The sequence below is a fragment of the Alligator mississippiensis genome, chromosome 9 (assembly GCF_030867095.1).
Source record: "Alligator mississippiensis isolate rAllMis1 chromosome 9, rAllMis1, whole genome shotgun sequence".
Classification (NCBI taxonomy): Eukaryota; Metazoa; Chordata; order Crocodylia; family Alligatoridae; genus Alligator; species Alligator mississippiensis.
The window spans coordinates 69,245,466-69,264,071 of record NC_081832.1 but is presented as its reverse complement, the minus strand read 5'-3'; the positions used below and the strand labels follow the sequence as shown (position 1 = coordinate 69,264,071).

The 18,606-nt window shown below is 43.5% G+C and overlaps 1 protein-coding gene across 1 annotated transcript in view; it reads left to right on the top strand.

Annotated features, from left to right (window-relative positions):
- Positions 1 to 18,606, top strand: part of FSTL4 (follistatin like 4) — a 535,417-nt gene that overhangs the window by 29,047 nt on the left and 487,764 nt on the right. Inside the window, exon 4 of the mRNA XM_059712862.1 lies at positions 8,696 to 8,729. Coding sequence (XP_059568845.1) covers positions 8,696 to 8,729 — 34 coding nt within the window. The remainder of the gene's footprint in view (positions 1 to 8,695; positions 8,730 to 18,606) is intronic.

Here is an 18,606-nt window from a genome sequence, read left to right as displayed (position 1 = left end):
TTGCTTGGGATGATTTGAAAAAGCTCTCAGGGTTTTACCACTTGGATGACTCCAAAAGGTGTCAAGCCCTTTCCAATACCATTGCCATCATGCATTATGTCTCTATATTTACTGTTTTATAGATGCATCTGACCTGTTGCTATCGCCAGCTAGTATATGCATATGTCAGTGTAAAATGTGTGCTACTTAAAATAGGTTTCTTCCCCACCCCCAATACCCCACTTTCAAGGAAATCTGATTCTCCATTCCAAAAGTACTCTTTCAGGTCCACTGGGGAGTACCGGGAAGCCTTTCCCCTTTTGCCCCCACCCTCCCAGCTCGGTGATCAGCTGCGGTGCTCTCCCAGACCCAGGAGGCACCAGTCACCAAGTCAGGGGGACATGGTGGGGGCAGGTCCCCCAGTGCACTCCCCAGCAGACCTGGAAGTGAACCAGAAATGATACTGGTCCACTTCTGGGTCTTCTGCCAAGTGTGCTGGGGAGCCCCCTGCACTTCTGTGGGACACTCCATGCGCCCCACCATTGCAGCATTCAGGAGCCACCTGGTACCTAGAGTATGTAGAAAAAACATTTAAAGCTGTGCCTACATTTGAATCTCCGAATCTCTCTGAATCAATTCGCAGGGTTCCGATTTGATTCTCCTGATTCTATTTGGATTTGGAGATTCAGCTACTGAATCTCCACCGAATCGAATCAGGGACCAAAGCTTTGCACAGCCTTAACAATTATCATTCTCCCTATGCCTAAAGAAGGGTGTTTATGCTGGAAAGCTTGCAGAGAACAATTTTTCCAATTATTTAGTTGGTCTAATGAAAGAGATCACATTTACTCAAAGAACCTTGTCATACAGAGTATCCTGTGCCCTTTCCCAGCATGCATTGTAATAGTAACAGTAATCACACTTTATGACTTTACATGTCTTAGCAATTCATAACATTGGTTAGATTAGTCCTTTGGAGGTTCAGCTTTCCAGTTTGATAAGAGTCTTGTGAAATGATACTTGTTGGACTATATTGCATCGGTGGTGCTCAGCCTATGGCCTTAGGACAGTATCCAGGGTTTGAATTAAACTTTGACTCTTGGGGAGGGGGCGTTCTGCAAAAAAAAAAATTGGGCTGCTCATCATGATGCCCTAATAAAATCAGAGACCCCCCCAGGTTATGATTTTCAAATTTTACAGGGGGCTCTTGTCTCTTATGGAGGGACTCATCCCCCCTCCCCCCAAGCTCCCCTGTAATTTGAACCCTGGCAGTATCCAGACTGCAGCCTTGGGGATCAGTGGCAAATAGTTCAGTTTGGCGTGCCCTGTTCCCTGCCCTGCACCGGGCCACTGAATTGCTCTACATCCCTCCCTGCTCCCTCTTGCTTGCTCTCCCTCCTCTCCGCCACCCCCAAAAAACAGGCGCTCCTTTGTCTCCCTCCCCAGTGGCAGGTGCTATTTACCATAGATAAGTATTCTTCCTCTCTCCCTCACCTCCCTGGCTTCTGCCACTGGCAGACACCTCCCTACCCCTTTCTCTCCCTCCTCCCAACCCCTTACCCAAGGGGAGTGGTGGCTGTCACAAGCATCCAGCCCCCCCACTCTAAAAGGTTGAGCACCACTGCATTGATTTCAGACTAAACAACGATTATGAATTTCTAATACTAAACCAAGTTTTTTATTTTAAGTTCAATTAACTTTCATTAAAAGAGAGAACAATGCATGCTGAAAGTCACCCTTGACAAATACAGCTGCTGTATTGTATTAGTGAAATGGCATTTAAAATGATTTGCAAGCCAGAGTCATGCAAAGATTCTAGAAAAGGAACAAAAAATGTGAAAGGAATTCCCCACTTTAAAACATGTAATTTACACTGCAATAAAATTAGATTCTTAGTTAAAGGGATTTGCAGTCATTAAATGATGCCCATGAAATAAGTCTTATTTATAACCATCTGCTTTATGGCTTCTGTAGAAAATTATTCTTCCTCAGGCTATGCATCCAAGTATTTTAGTGTCACTTTTGTCAAAATAGTTTGGTTCACTACCAGTATATTATTGACCTCTTTGTGATTATTTTTTCTTTCAAAGAAGCAATAATGAATATGTGCAAGGAGGGGAAAGGGCTCTTTTGCTAGTGACATGGTTGAATATTTCATGCTGTAGTCTGATCTAAGTTGCACCACATTTTGACTTCATGGAGTTCTTGAATTCAAATAATTTGGCTAAGCAATAGATACAGGACCTGTAAACTAAGCTTACATGTTCTAATGAGATGTAACGATCTATTTATATCATTAATAACTGGCTGTTGTATACAATTAATTTTATTGTAGATCTCCCATTGCTAATAAAGTATCATTTAGTTCCATTTTACTGGGTGGGGAGGGAGAAAGGGAGGAGAGGAGGAAAGCCACACACAGGTAAAGTGAGATTTGCCTGTTCACCAGGAGGCAAATATAAATTAAAAGATTAAGGTTGAGAGCTGGTTCCTCCATATTTCTCCTTAGAGGATGGTATCTAGTGTTTAAATTTATATATAAATACAGCATCATATTGAACCAATTAGTGGTAAATTATAGCTTGAAAATCTGGTATCATATTTGCCTATGACACTTCCTCTACACCTTTTCATCTGAATTTTTGTCATATATATATAACGGGTGTGTGTATTAGGGGTGCACCGATAGAGATTTTTATGATATATTAGATTATTAGATATTAGGGGCTGATACCAATAGCTGATTTTTAAGGAGGCATATTGGCTGATACCGATCTGATTTCCATTACAGCTGTGTGCAGATGGTAAGTCTGTTATGGTGGAAGGGGAGGGGGGAGGGAAGGGGCATGGGGGGGGCAAATCATTGCCCCCCATGGTGAGGGAGGTAGTGGGGCATGGGCAGGCACTACCCAGCTGTGGTGGAGTAGGGCGGGGTGTGGGATGGTGCCACGGCTCATCTGGGAGGCATGGTGGGGGGGCGGCTCCCATCATCACATGTGTCCTGGGAGGCACGGGGGGAGGTATGTGCCCCATGGATCTGCGTGGGGTGGGGTGGGGGGGGCTGCTGCTGAGGGCTGGAGATGGGGCTGCACTGGACTCTTCAATGGGGGCTCAGCTCAGGACAGGTCGTGGTGGCACTGGAAAGGGGCTATCGGGGGGGGGGGCTGCAGTCACCTCAGATTTTGCTGTAGCTGCCTAACCCCCCTCCCAGCACTGCTCCTGCCTGCCTGGCACAGCCCCTGCTCTTCCCAGTGTGTGGGTGAGGCAGAGGTTCAGCCGAGGCTGTGCTGGGTGGGCAGAGGTTCTGGGGAGGGCGGGGTGGGGGGCCTGTGGTGAAATTTGGGGTGGCTGCAGCTTCCCCATAGCCCCCTCCCATCCCTGCCCCAAGCCCAGCTCCTGCCGAGAAGAGCCTGGTGCAGCCCCAGCTCCAGCCCACAGCTTCAGCCCTCCCACCTGACCCTGTGCAGATCTGGGAGGCACACGTCCCCTTCTGCACCCCTTGGATGAGCCACGGCTCCATCGCGCGCCTGTCTGCCCTGCCCTGGCTAGGCGGTGCCTGCCCCCGCCCCTGCCCCACTCCCTCCCTCGCTGTGAGGGGCATTGATCTGCCTCTTGCATGCCCCTTCCCTCTCCACTCCCCTTCCACCACAATGCACTTACCAGCTGCACACTGCTCTTCAAGCTGCTGGGCTGTATGCCTCGCTGCCTGCATGCTGTGCTGTGGTTACGCACACTCAATGGCATTTATCTGCCAAATTACTGGCTGCATGGGACTGATTTCTGATACAGCCAATTTTCTTTATATTGGTGCATATCAGCTATTGGACCAATGTACTGGTGCACCTCGTGTGTGTGTGTGTGTGTGTGTGTGTGTGTATGTATATGTAAATGTATACTCTTTAGCTAAAAGTCATTTAATAGGATCTGTATTTTAAAGTGGAATATAGTAGAAGAGTAACAGAAGTGTCCATTCAAATGTCATTAATTTCACAGAGCCTCTATCCATTTTACTGATCTACCAATAAAGAAACAATTCTTTAAATTTTTTATGTATTATGATTGTTTCTTTCTTACGTTCCCTGTGGCTTCTCCCTGCCACCGCCACCAGCGCACAGTAGCTGAATGCACAGCACCAACCACTGACCTTGGCCTGCCCTGCATCTGCTCCAGACTCACCCTACCTGGAGTGGACAAGCTCCAGACCAGTCAGAAGCTGTGCACAGCACCCCACCGCCAGCCCATCCTGTGCTGCTCTGGACCATCCTGAGCACTGAAAGCAGCTGAGTAGAAGTGGCTGCTGGGCACAGGGGAAAAGCAGCCACCTCCCCCTCACTGTTGCAAGGCCCTTCTTGCTGCAGCTACCCAGAGACCATGCCCAGTCTGCCCTGTGGCTCCTCTCTGCCACCATCACTGCTGCCTGTGGGCTGCTCAGTGGGGTAGTGGAGGTAGCGCAGAAGAGCCATAGAGCAGCCTGGGTGCGGGCTCCAGGCAGCTGCAGCAAGAAGAGCCCAACAGTGGTGAGGGGAAGGCAGCTGCTTTTTCCCCACATCTAGCAGCAGCTTTTGCTGCTCAGCATGGGTGTACACTTCAGAACAGCTGTAGGGTGAACCAGGGTTGGGGCTGTACATGCTGGTCCAGAGCTGGTTTGCTTTGGCCAGATGAATCTGGAGTGGGCATGGGGTGAACTGGGGTCAGGGCTGTGTGCATGGGTCCCTGCTAGTACCATGGGGCATGGGCTCACAGCAGTGGCAGCCAGAAGGAGCTGATGCCACCGGGCCTGCATAAAAATGCAGTCCAAACATGGAGTTGCTCCAGCCCCGCTATGCTCCCAGGGCCAGCAGGATGTTTCACAACCTTGTGCCTGGGCCAGGCGGGACCAAGAGACCCACTGTGGGCCAAACCAAGTCCCTCTATGGGCTGGAACTGGCCTATAGGCTGTATTTTGCCCACCCCTGTCCTAGCAGCTTGTCTCCTTCAAACCAGCTGACCCATAGCATGACATCACTGTAGTCTTGTACAGTCAGGGTACTACACTCCAGTCTTTCTCTAAGCCAGTCTTCCTGAAGATGTCTTTGCTTCCCCTGGCCAATCAGGCCAGAATATTTTATCCAGATACAAGGCCCCAGCTTTCCATGTGCAGAGCACATGGCCATCTTGCCCATATGGCCACACAATACATTTGCTTCTTGGCAACAGACGAGAGGAGAAAAGGAAAGAAGAATAATGGTAAATACAGAACCCCCACCTACAATACACAACAACCAATGGCACACACTCTGCCATACATAGCCCAAGAGTGTGTGGGTGTTATATCTGTAATGGTGACAATTACTGTTACAGTCTCTAAACCTTTAAACAGTGAAGAATTCAAGCATCTTGTTAAAATGAGGTGCTCTGGAAGAACATAAAAAATGCCCCTTTTAAAAAAATATATATAAAACACATATATGAGGTTGAGGCTACCAGAATAGATTTAAGAATTTTTAACCTGTGTTTCCCCTCTCCACCTACGATATTTTGAAAAGCTTTGAGTTGTCCCTGGTGGAAAACTACCTGCATGTTTCAGAACTTCATTGTATAACAGAAATAAATGATTAAAAATGGTTATCTTTATCCTGAATGCTGCTTTACATATTTTTCTATATCAAGGAGGTTACATCTGTTGGGAGTTACATTCTTCTAGGATTATAAGCATATATTCAAATATAGCCCTTCCTTTTTTTTTCTGACTAACTCTGCTTTAGGGTTTATGAGCCTTGCCAAATTCTGTGTGGTTTTCTTTAATTTCCTTGCTTAATTTAGATTTTTCTTTGCTCTGTATTTTTTCTTTGCTTATATAGTCATATAAAACTAAAATTTATTTTATTTTTAACAATGTACGTGGATTTTTCTAACCAGTTTTTTATTCTCTTAGTGAGGAAGAGGATGACCTATTTCAAATAATTGCTCCAAAGTTTCACAGTAGCATGGCTTAATAGGCTCATTCTTTCCTGCAAGGAGTATCACTGAAAGAACTGTCAGATACCCAAACTTCTTACACAAATGAGCATGTTACTATAAATCCCTATCCAACAGACCACCTATTCTTGAGTCCTTCACTTGAGGAACTGCCCCTGAAGGATTAGGGCAAGGGTCTGGAACAAAAAGATTTAGAATTAGGAGCTCTTGTTAGTTGACGATCTGAGTAGACTTAGTTTTTGCCGTTTGTCCTTATTTTCCATTTCTTACATAACATCCACTAAAGGAGGCCAGTCAGACATTAGGGTTCATTGAAGGAAGTGCTGTGCAGACAAATAATGTTAAAAGCAGTCCTTGCCCTGACAAGCTTAGAATTGCTTATATTCAAGATGCCAAAGACGAGAATAAATACATAAATGAGATTGAGGGCCAGGTGACAACATAAATGAGCCATTTGCATTAGTAACTATATGGGTTTTGATGGTCATAGCGTACTCAGACTTCAGAATTGAGGTTGAATTCCTTGATACCACCTTCAAGGAAATGAAGGGGGATATCTGGTAACAGATTTTCTTTTTTTCTTACCTTACTCTTATCTAAGTTTCTCAAATCTGCTGTAAGGTTTGGCTATTTAGCTGGAGATCTAACAGCCGATTCAAGTTTTGGCCTTTCTGCAAATTTTAACGCAGCAAATCATTGCAGCTCCTTTCAGGACAGCAAGCCCTCTGGTGAAACCCTACACTTTTTAAGAAGGTAGCTTGCCAGTCCTTAATAACCCTTTATGCCATATATACATTAATAGCAGTAATTCCTTCACAATGGACAGGACATAAAAGACATGTTGGCTGTGCACCAGTGTTCAAATAAAACAGACTTTGGTCATGACCTCTATCTGAATGACCTGGTTTGATCCTCTGCAGGGTGTGGAGAGATTCAGGCCCATTATAAAGGACTATCTCCTGTCAATAAGCAAATCTGATTTTTTTTTTCCTTGAGATGAATGAAGAAAAGACACTGTCCCCTATACCAGAAAAGGCATTTGTGTTTCTCTGGTCATATAAACTTTAATATAATGAATGTCCTGATCGTGTGCACATCTCCTTGTGAAATAGGTATTTGTACTGCCTAAATCTTAAGAATTGAGTTAATGGAAGTATTGCCTATATAAAAACTTTGGGACTGATACTAGTAACTATTGCTGTCTGCCCTCCCAAACTGCTCTTTTCTTTTCCCTCACTTTAAACATTTAAAACATTTTTATATGCATTTTCTGTCTGTATTCTACATCATTTTATGCCAGACTTCCTTGACTGCAGCAGGGGGTTGGAGATGACAAGATATATGTAGTTCATTAAGTATGTGATATTTAGATTAAACAAAGTAATATATGCTATGATCCAAAGAGATGCACTGGTTTTTAAAAAAGGCAAACCAAGACCATGTAAAAACCATAATGAGCATTGTGTGGCCATGAAACTCCAGTTGTTTAGGGAGGCCATGCTGTTTCTTCATTCTCAAATGGAGAAAAGAAATACACTTTGTTTATTTCCATTCTCACATAAAGAAGAATAGTAAGTGCTAAGGGAATGAACTGAGGTTGAACAAGCTATGATCTTCAAGATTTAAGAGACTTCGCTATGGGTCACTATCAAAAGACTCTGATGTACCCTTCAGCTGTTTAACTCAGAGATGAGGAAGCAGGTGTCAAAAGAAAAAAATATTTTGTGATATCTGGGGGCAGATGATTAAAATAAAATTAAAGAGCTACAAAATCTGCCCAAATACATGCAGTAAAACAGGGACTGAGATCTCAGCCTTTGGGTTGATGGAAATCAGGTGTGGATGCTAATCTGTACTCTTCAGGGAATACCTGTGCTGTCTGTATAAGGGATAAGCAACCTGCTGAAACAATCACAGGCCTGCTTAGGTAACACATGGGTCATTTGTGTTTTTAAGCTTGCAATTCATAGGCCTGATTCTATAACCCTAATGGTCTCTGATAGTCCCTGGTCAGTGAATCCTACTCATTACAAAGGGAAAATGTTGACTGTATCTTTCAGCTTTCTCCCTAGATTCAGGTACTGGTTGTGACGGGGTGATTGATTATCTTATTTGAAAATGATTTATGAATAATCATGAATAATTTGCTCAATATTGAATAAAATGGTGTACTACATAGCTGCTTGTAGTTGCGATTCAGAGGTGGGATGTAATCTTAAATTACAAGGATCAGAGTGACTATGTTAAGAGCTGCATTGAATATATATTTTTTAAAGATGCATTTAGTACTGGTAGGAATGCCATGTAGGGTGCTGCTTTTTACAGAGATCTACACAGCTTAGGACTAATTCTAAGCACATGAGTAGTCCCATTAATTTATTTGCGACTATATGAGCATTTGAGAATTAAGCTTGTTTGTAAGTCTCTGCAGGATAAGGGCCCATTTTTATAGTAAAATGAAAACACTTAATGTATTAAAGCTTTTTTTACATCCCATCTTATTATACAAAATTGATTTAAATAAAGGTTTTGTGCTTTTTCACTCTAACTTTTCACCAAATAATGAATATAAATGTTAACTCATACGTTAAGTGCTCTATGAACAAACTCAGATCATAAATTCATTAGCTATGTAGATCATCATAAACATTTCACTATAACACGGAGTACTTTTTAGGGGATTAAGTTCATGCTGCCTATCAATTATTCTTGTGTACTTCAAAACAACAACGACAAAAACGTCTCTTTTTCCTTCTAGGAATCCAGAAGCTTTGAAGTCACAAGAAGAAAAGGTAGGAAAAATATGTTCTTTTTTTCCCACTGTATTTGTCACTGTTGAGTGTCTTGAAGTAACTTGTTGAAACAAATATGAATCTGAAAACTTGAAAGAGTTTATTGCTGTCTTAGTTTAAAAGGCCTACCTCCTAACATCTACCTGTCAGTTTTTATTAAAACCACCTGTCAGATGTTGTTAGTGAAAAATCACTGTTTCATCAGAATAGTAGAAGAGTTTTTGGTATGTGAGGGACTTCTAAATTTTATTTCCATGAGCATTACTTGATTAAAAATGTATTGGCTGACTGGAAAAAATGTGCTAGGATCAAGTTGTCTGGAGTTTGTGCTACATGAATTATTGGTGGTTGGGATCTTCCTATTAAGACAAACTGCAGTCTTGAACACAACAGAAGAGGACGTTAATTATTGGCTTGCTTTGGACATCATCTTTATGAACTAATAAGAGAAGGAGATATTCATTAGTCCTGCCCCAGCTCCTGACACTTGGAAAATAAATTAAAAAAAAGCCCCAGCTCACTGGGGCACCTGTGGGGGGCTGGATGAGCAGGGGGGGTCAGGGGGGCTCATGGCAGAGCCCCCCATACAGTGGGGGGCAGCAGGGATTGCTCCCCGCACCTGGCAGCACCTGGTGAGCACTGGGACTTCGAGAGGGTTGGGGGGGCTGTCAGAGGTCCCCCCATGGTCCCCTCCCCCAGCCCCCACTTCCCTGCCCCTAGTACTTACCAGTATGGAGTCAGCAGCAGCTCCCTGCTGCAGCCACCGGGGACTGCCCGAATCATCAAAGCTCTCCGAATCTTTTCCAAAGGTTCGGAGAGCTTTGATTCAATTCAGACCTTTAAATTGGTCCCCTTTTTCAATTCAGATTCAGAGATTCGGCCACCGAATCGGGCCGAATCTCTTCCGAATCACCACCCAAACTTTCACACAGCCCTAATATTTATCCTTTCCTGAGCTTGCACAGATACTGCATACATCTGATAGCTTTCTAAGATACTATTCATCTATGTAATGAAAGGTACTTTAAATTCTATGAATAAATCCTGTTCTATTTTATTGAAATAAAATGGCAACATACAGCTAACAAGGGCAATAGGATTCTCAATTTCATATGTATCAAAAAGACGTTTGTATGCACATTCTTCCCCCCCCCCCCCCAGACTAGTGCTGCATATAAGATGTCTGGCAGATCACTTCCCATGTGACTACTTAAAAGAAACTGTAAATAAATGTTGGTAGTGTACCTTGGTCTTGAAACAGCAAAGCGGGGCAGGAGGGTAGGACTTTGAAAGATTGCCTGGGGAGGTGGCCGGGTGATTACAAGAAAGGGAAGAGGTAAACACTGATGGTGCAATCAGGAAAGTTAGGAGGCTGGGATATGTGACATTTTTGACTTCTCTGTACGACCTCAAATGTAGTCTCTCTCTCGGGTTCAAGATTTGGGAAAGGTTTGATACTAAAATGACATGCTAGACCTGACTTGCATTTGGTCTGAGAACAGGTTATTTGTTGTGATGATGAAGTTCAACTGTTCACATATTTTTAAAGCTACCAGTTCTCTTTAATTGCTTCTAGCCTTCTGAATTTCAGCTGCTGGAGCAGCTAGGAGGGAACACCTCAATGGCTCCAGTAAGTGGCCATTTTAGAGTAATCCTCATCAGTTGTTTTTCCAAGAACATAAGGCTATCATCAAGATATCTCTGGTAGTTATGATTGCTTGGTGGCCATTAACAGAGTGAAAAGGGAAGTACACAATCATGGGGAACTGACTAATAGCTGGTGGAGTTTAGAAAATGTGTTCACAGTTGTGTGTTTGCAGTTAGTGATGTGAGACTCCAGGGAGGGAGGGAGATGTCAGAGAATGGTGTCACTACCGTGGCTCAGAAAGCCAGCTATGCAACTAGAAACTTTGTTCACATGTACACACCTGTTAAATAAAAGATCCAAGCCAGTGCACTTCTAGGTGAGTTCAAATCACACTTCCTACAATTGTTTTGAATGAACAACTAATTAGCAGTTGTCTCAAGCAGCTCTTTTATTGTTATGGGCAGCTGGCTGAAAATCAACCATCAAAGAACCCATTCTGTTTATCATTAATTTTGATTTTGTTTAACAGATGGTTTTTGGATCGCACAGTCATCTGCCTAATCTATCTTGGTATAACGTGAAGTGGGTAACAGTCGTCTATTAAACAGATTAATAGGTTTCCTAATTTTGTTCTGGTAGCTGTTTTAATTGCTTCAGACATGCAAGATACTGGGAAGTATGCTGTAAACTGTCATGGTTTTATTGTGTTTGTGACGATAAAAGGTCAGTTTCAAATGGATTTGCCCTTTGGACAGATTGTCCTCTTGCTTCCTTTGCACTTGTTCTGTGTGTGAAAGTCTTGCAGGTTGCTGAGAGAACTGAGGGACTGAATGTGTAGAGGGAATATCTTATGGCCATCGCCAAAGGAGAAATTGGGTTGCCTGAGGTTTCCAGCTGTGCAACTATTTGCCTCAACCTGCTTACTTCTTTCTAACTAAGAAATTAAGTTGTATCAGATATCCCTATATTTTAAGAGGTGGATTTTACTTGGGCAAGGATTTTCAAAAAATATTCAGCATTGGCCTGCATCTCTTCCCATTGAAGTGATTGAGTTCTACCATTGATTTTGCTAGGAAAATTCTTGCTAGATAGTGACACATTTCTGGCAGGTTTTACATAATACTTTCATTTTACTTTCAAAGATTTGTATATCTAAAGTTGGGTTTCAAAATAAGAACATTTCCTGTTGTAGTGCTGTGTACCCCTACAGTTATGAGGTAGGATAATATGATTTCACAAAAGAGATGTTGTGGAGCAAAGCAAGCTGCCTGTTCTCTTATCTGCCAGGTTTCTTTGGGTTTTTGTTTTTTTTTTACCTTTACCAGTCCCTTCTGCATATGAGATCCCATAAAAGTAACTGGCTGCCTATCCCTCTATAGCTTCCCACCCCTCTTGAAAATTTGGCTAAGAGCATATGAATTCCAGACATTTTATTTTATGAGTTTGGCTCAGTTTCTTGTTTTGTATTGCTTGTTTTGTGTGCGTGTGTTTCAGTTTTTTTTTTTTTTAATTTTTGCTTCCCCCACCCATGAACATCTTGCTCCTGGAAGTAACTGCACCCACAGCTTTATATGCAAGTTTTATACCTAACGTTTGCAAGTAACATATTAGTCAGTAGACATGCAACAATAACTTAACATCTTACTGTTTTGATAGTCAAGCATCTTGTCTATCTGTATATCCAGTCACAAGTCATTATGGGCACACAAATGTCAGAATGTCCCAGTGAAAATTGAGGCTTTAGATGATAAAATCTTTGAAACCACCTAAGTTTCTGACTTCTAACTTACCCGCCTGACCCACTCCTGTGAATGGGTCCTGAGTCCAGAAATGCATGTGGTCATTCCAAGGTTCTTCACAGGAGCAATCACAGTGGAGACTGAAGTCTCAGGAGCCATCAGTGAAGGATGCCTTTATCAGGTGTATGCTATTGCTTACGTAGAACCACTGGGATACTTTTGGGGCCAGAGCATGTCAGTAGGAACGGGCAGGTTGTGCTTGGAAATGGCCCAGCGAAGGAATACCTCTGTGACAATGCAGAAAGCCCATCTGGAACTGCAGCAATTACTTTTGACAGTGGGACTTAGGACGTTAAGTGGTTCAGTACTTTTCAAAATTTTAACTCACATCTGATGCTCAGGTTTACAAGGTGAGATTGTCTAGATTCCCTTATTGCATTAACCTACCATGTCTAACATCAAAACCCTGATTTCCCCCTGCCTTGCACAACATGTAGTAGAGTGGGTTGGTCTTGCAAGTTTTTCATGAAAAATTTCGAAACGTCTCAGTTTACCCTCAGGTGGAACAAAATGAAACCTTGAAACATCTTGTATTTTCTTTCTTTTCCACCTAGTTCTATCCCGTAGTCTTTACACCTGGGCAGTGTATATGCAAATGAGCATAGGAGTGTTTCAAATCCATTTTCCATAGGGGTAAGCTCACCCGAAGAGCAGGGCAGTCTAAAATAAGGTCCAATATGTGCTTTCTAGTCACCGTCATGTTTTGATGCCTCGCATTCATTTTCTCCAAACCATTCTCAGCAGCATGAATACCATCTGTCAATGTGAACATCCCAGAATGTTGCACTGCAATACAAACGGTATGCGTGAAGTGATTCTCCAGTTCTGATGTGATTCAGCCTTTCTGTAATCAAAGTATGTTTGAAGAATTACACGCAGCACTGAAGTCAAGAATAGACAGTTATCAACTAGGGTAAATACATATCTGGTCACAAAGAAATCTGAAATGATTTGCTAAACTAGAGTGGCTTTCTTTCCTGACTTTGCCCTCAGCTCTTTCTGTTTGAAAAGTAGTTTCTGATGTAATAAAGTATTGTAGGACAAAAGAAATGGGAGACACTGCAAAAGAATAGAAAGAAGGGAAAAAGAATATGCTTTTTATACATATTTATAAATGCATTAATAACATTTATAAACATATTTATTATATGCCAGGATTAATAGAGGGAATCCAATTTGAGAGCCAGACCTCATATAATATCAACAGTTTTCACATAGGGAATAGCTTTTACATGAAGCTCTCAAAACTGAGAGCTGTTGCAGGGAGGGCAGGGGGAACTTTTTTTCTTATGAAAAATGTTGGCTTTTTTGGCAAAATATTGAAAACAATATCAGTTTGGAAATATGCTCAAGGGGCCTCCTGAGATACATCGTTCATATACCTCATGCTTCCACGCCCCTCTTTGTGACCAGCTCTTGTTGAGTCACTGGAATATGTCATATGAATTTTCATAGACAGTAAGGCTGGAAGGGACCCGGCGATATTGGGTCCAGCCAATGCATCCTGTGGCCAATTCTATAGCCATGATGCATCCTAGGTGATGTAGAATGGCTGAGGATATCATTTAATTTTGAATAGAGCACAAATGCAGCTCCTTCTTCCCCCCACCCATTTGGTTTATCTAAGTTGTTGTGGTAAAAGCTCTGCTAACTGGCACCTTTACAAGTCAGCATTTTCTATTAACTGGCATGCTGGCTTGTAAGGTAAAGTGAAACTGGAAGTGCCCTTATGGCCCGGGGCATAGCAGGATGTGTGGGGCCCACTTCCCTGTCCCTCAGGGTCTACGGGGCCCGCAGAAGGGGCGGCGATGCCATAGGAGGGGTGGCAATGCTGCAGGAGGGGGGCGACGCCCCGGACATGGTGAGAGAAGCAGCAACCCAAACAGGAAGGGCATTTGTTTGGGCCTCTCAATAAACCAACATATTTTGTTATCCAGCACCCCCTATTCCCCATGGGTGCCAGATAACAAAGCTTTTACTGTATTTGTTATTGTTCTTTTGGCACAGTGAGGGGTAGTGGGTGGAGGGGGACAGGGAGTCCTGGTTCAGTTTTTCTGATCTCTTTTCTTTAAATTCTAAAGAGTTAAATAGAGAATTCTATTAGGTAGATCTAGACGTAGATATATATTAGGGCTGTGTGAAGCCTTGGGTGCTGATTCGATTTGGAGGAGATTTGACCTGATTTGGTGGCCAAATCTCCAAATTCAAATTGAATCAGGGGACCAATAAAAAGGTCCAAATCTATTCGAAGCTCTCCAAATCTTTGGAAAAGATTCGGAGAGCTTCCATGATTTGGGCGTCCTTGCCTGCTGCAGCAGGGAGCTAGAGATGGACTCGGAGCTGGTAAGGTGGGGGAGGGGGGCTGAAGGAGTGGGGAAGGGACCATGGAGGGACCCCTGCTAGGCCCCATCCCCTGCCCATTCCCCCAGGCCTGCCCATGGTTGCCCCGCCTGCCCCACCTGCCCCAGCTCCTAGTGCTTAAAAAAAAAAAGCCCCTACTCACTGGGTGCTGCTGGGTGAGTGGGCAATCCTTGCTGCCCCCCACTGCCCTCCTGATCCCCCCCACTTTTCCAGCCTTTCCATGGCTGCCCCGCCTGCCCCAACTCCGGCCCTTTAAGACCCCCCCCCCAAAATTGCTGGAGTCACCAGTGCCTGCAATGGCCTCAGGGGGGGCAATGGAAGAGCCCCCCCACATGGTGCAGGGCAGTAGGGGACAGCCAGGATCACCCCCTGCCGGGCAGAAATGTCTGAGCCTGGGTTTGTTTTTTTTTTTCCTTAAAGGGCCAGTGCTGGAGTGGGCAGGGTTGCCATGGTGGGGGGCTGGGGGAGTGAGCAAGGGGGCTCATGGCAGAGTCCCCCATGCAGCATGGGGCAGCAGGGATCACCCCCCTTCCCCCACCCGGCAGCACCTGGTGAGTAGAGGCTTTTTTTTTTTTCAAACTGCTGGGAGCTGGGGTGGGTGGGCCAGCCATTTCTGGGGCTGGGTGAGTGGGTGGGGGATGGGCCTGGGTAATTCAGAGATTCATAGATTCATAGATGTTAGGGTCGGAAGAGACCTCAATAGATCATCGAGTCCGACCCCCTGCATAGGCAGGAAAGAGTGCTGGGTCTAGATGACCCCAACTAGATGCCTCTCTAACCTACTTTTGAAGACCCCCAGGGTAGGGGAGAGCACCACCTCCCTTGGGAGCCCATTCCAGACCTTGGCTACTCTAACTGTGAAGAAGTTCTTCCTGATGTCCAGTCTAAATCTGCTCTCTGCTAGCTTGTGGCCATTGTTTCTTGTAACCCCTGGGGGCGCCTTGGTGAGCCTCACCAATTCCCTTCTGCGCCCCCATGATGAACTTATAGACAGCCACAAGGTCGCCTCTCAACCTTCTCTTGCGGAGGCTGAAGAGGTCCAGGTGCCCCAGTCTTTCCTCATAGGGCTTGGCCTGCAAGCCCTTAACCATATGAGTGGCCCTTCTCTGGACCCTCTCCAGGTTATCCACATCCCTCTTGAAGTGCGGCGCCCAAAACTGCACGCAGTACTCCAACTGCGGTCTGACCAGCACCCGATAGAGGGGAAGTATCACCTCCTTGCTTCTGTTCGTCATGCATTTGCTGATGCAAAATAAAGTGCCATTAGCTTTTCTGATGACTTTGTCACACTGCCGACTCATGTTCATCTTGGAGTCCACTAGGCCTCCAAGATCCCTTTCCGCTTCCATGCCTCCAAGCAAGTCATTTCCTAGGCTGTAGGTGTGCTGGACATTTTTCCTCCATAGGTGCAGCACTTTGCATTTCTCCTTGTTGAATTGCATTCTGTTGTTTTCCGCCCAGCCAAATCTCTGAATCAGATTCAGCCTGATTTGGGACAGTGATTCAAATCATTGAATCGCTTTCCCCCAAATCGGCCGAATGTATATGTGTAATTTCAGTTAAAATAGCAGTTTGAAAGTTCCTTCAGGATGAGGCTGATTGGGAAATTATATGGAAAACCTATTGAATTGATTTCAATGGCCCCAAATCAGGTTCTAACTGTGCAGTTTTCTTATTGCTATGCTATGCAGGGGGAATGCCTGCCTGACCACATGCAGTGATCCATGGAGGATGGTCTTCAGAAGCAGCTAGGGTTTCAGCTTTAGTTAAGCAGGAAAGAGAGGGTGAGTCAGATGAAGATTAGGCTCTGTTCCTGCTGTATACATCTATAACTGGAAAAATCCCACCCCCCAATTGTTCTGCATTGCAAAAACAAGGTACATATTCTATTCAGTGTATGTTGTATGCAAGGAATACAGTAATACTTCTATATATTCTTCATTCTGGAGAAAATTCTAATAATCTTAATTTCTTCTCATAAAAAATACCTTTATGACTTACTTTTAAAAATACCTATAGTTCCTTCTTCAGACACTTTCTGGTACTCTTCTATTTCATATGATTTATACACCCCAAATTGCATATAGTGCTTGAGGTGAGGATGAACTCTTGATTCATGTTAATTTGTACTTTCTCCTACTTACATCCCTGCATCTCATTCAGGGTGCATACGTGGAGATGTTCAACCAGGAGTGGGTTGATCAATGTTTGGCTTAGTCTGCATAACCTTTACGTTGAGCTGTCTGAATCATGGACTTCAAAGAGAAACATTCAAAAGTTCTACATGAGTGTTAGCTAGAATTTATTTCCTTGCTGATTGGTGCACCTGCATGTACTTCCTTCATGCTGCAAAATGAATTAAAAAAAAAAGTGTTAGTAAACTGCACTTTGAAAACTGCTGGCAAACCCACAGTAGTGAAATGGTGCCATAGAATAATTGGGAAAGGAAAGCAAAATGGAAAGCCTTACATGTTTATCCCTATCAAATGCCTCTCACTAAGCTGTATTATTTTTTGCACCTTTTAAATAGTTTTCTCAAGAAGTTGGGGTGAACCGCTGTATAATTTCTGGAGGTCATGACTGGCCCTATTCCTGTTCACTGTAGGGGAAGTAGAGAGTATGCAATACTCAAAGAGTCATTAAATCTTCTAATATGAACCTGCCTGGTGAGTATAACTACGATTAAGTAAACTGGTAGTTGTATTAAACTTACAGAGCTAGCTGTTTAGTAGATGGAAACAATCAAAACTCCATCCAGTTGAATGGAGCAATAGCAGTTTTTCACCAGGATCTAATCCAAACACTTTATGCACACTCTGCATTTGTTTGTACATAGCTTGTATCTTTCCATATAATAAATTAATGTCTAAAGATGACTTTAAGCCATCCATCCAAGAAATGATCATATGGTTCTTCCACTATGTTTGGTCAAATGGCTTTATTAAGTGAGATGCAACTCGAGATATTTACAGACAGCGGATACCAAACTGTCATAGAGATCACAACTTTTATTTCAGATTCTCCATTGAAAAAACTAAAAAATTCCTTAAAAGATCTTCATTCAGAATGAATTTATATTCATTTAAAATAATGGCTTAAAGCTTTTTCTTTTTGTTGTTGTTGTTGAGTAGTTCTATAGTGTTTATTTCAGCAACCCCAAATGTAGCTGATAACCTAATGGACAAGATTTGCCATGGGTGTAAGTTGTCCTACCTTCAGTGAAGTCTATGGAGGTATATCCATTTGCACCAGTAGAAGATGTGGCTCAGTAACTTCAATAATATTTTATTCCCTGCCCTTGGTTAACAGCTTTTTACATCATAGGTCATGGATGTCAAAGATAGGCCTGTGGGTCATGTCATCCAGCCTACAGGGATCCTGGAAGTGCTGGGAATTTTGGGGCGAGGCATGTGGGGTTGCAACCTGCTGCTGAATTTCAGGGTACAGAGACCCGTTGCAGATGCATTTTACCTGTGGTGGGGCAAGTGATGGTGGAATGAATTCCCACAGCTCCCTGAGCCAACACAGTGGGTCAGGCACCCATGGTCATTAATACCAGTGCTGCTTGCCCTGCACTTACAGTGCTTGCAGTGCTGGAACTGGGTCCAGATCTAGCCCAGGTCCCTTATGGTCCAGATTTGACTGGGAGTGGGGAGGGGAAAGGGAAGGATTGGGGCAAGAGAGTTTGACACTCCTGCTGTAGATGTAATATTTGTTCTTCATCTATATGGAAGGCAAGATTTGAATAAGAGTGGTGGCCATGGCAAGTTTCTCTTGTCAGTTTGCTCTTTTATTGCTGAACAATCAATGAAATACCACAAATTGTTCAGCAATGTTTTTAAAGCAAACAACAAATAACTACCTATCCTATGTCCAAGAATTGCCTTTATTCCCTAAACCTATAGAGGCCAGGGGCTGTCATTCTGTTGACTTCAGTGGGCCTGAAGTCCTGGATCAAGCTTTCTTGAATTCCTCATTTTCCAAATCAGTTCTGAAAAATCGTATTATATGGAAGCACCAGTCTTTCTTCAAGGACCTAAATAACAACCATATTTCAGAACTCTTCAGGAAGAGAAGTAGTACCCGGATAAAACCTGCAGTGCCTAACTGAACATTTATAATCCATGCA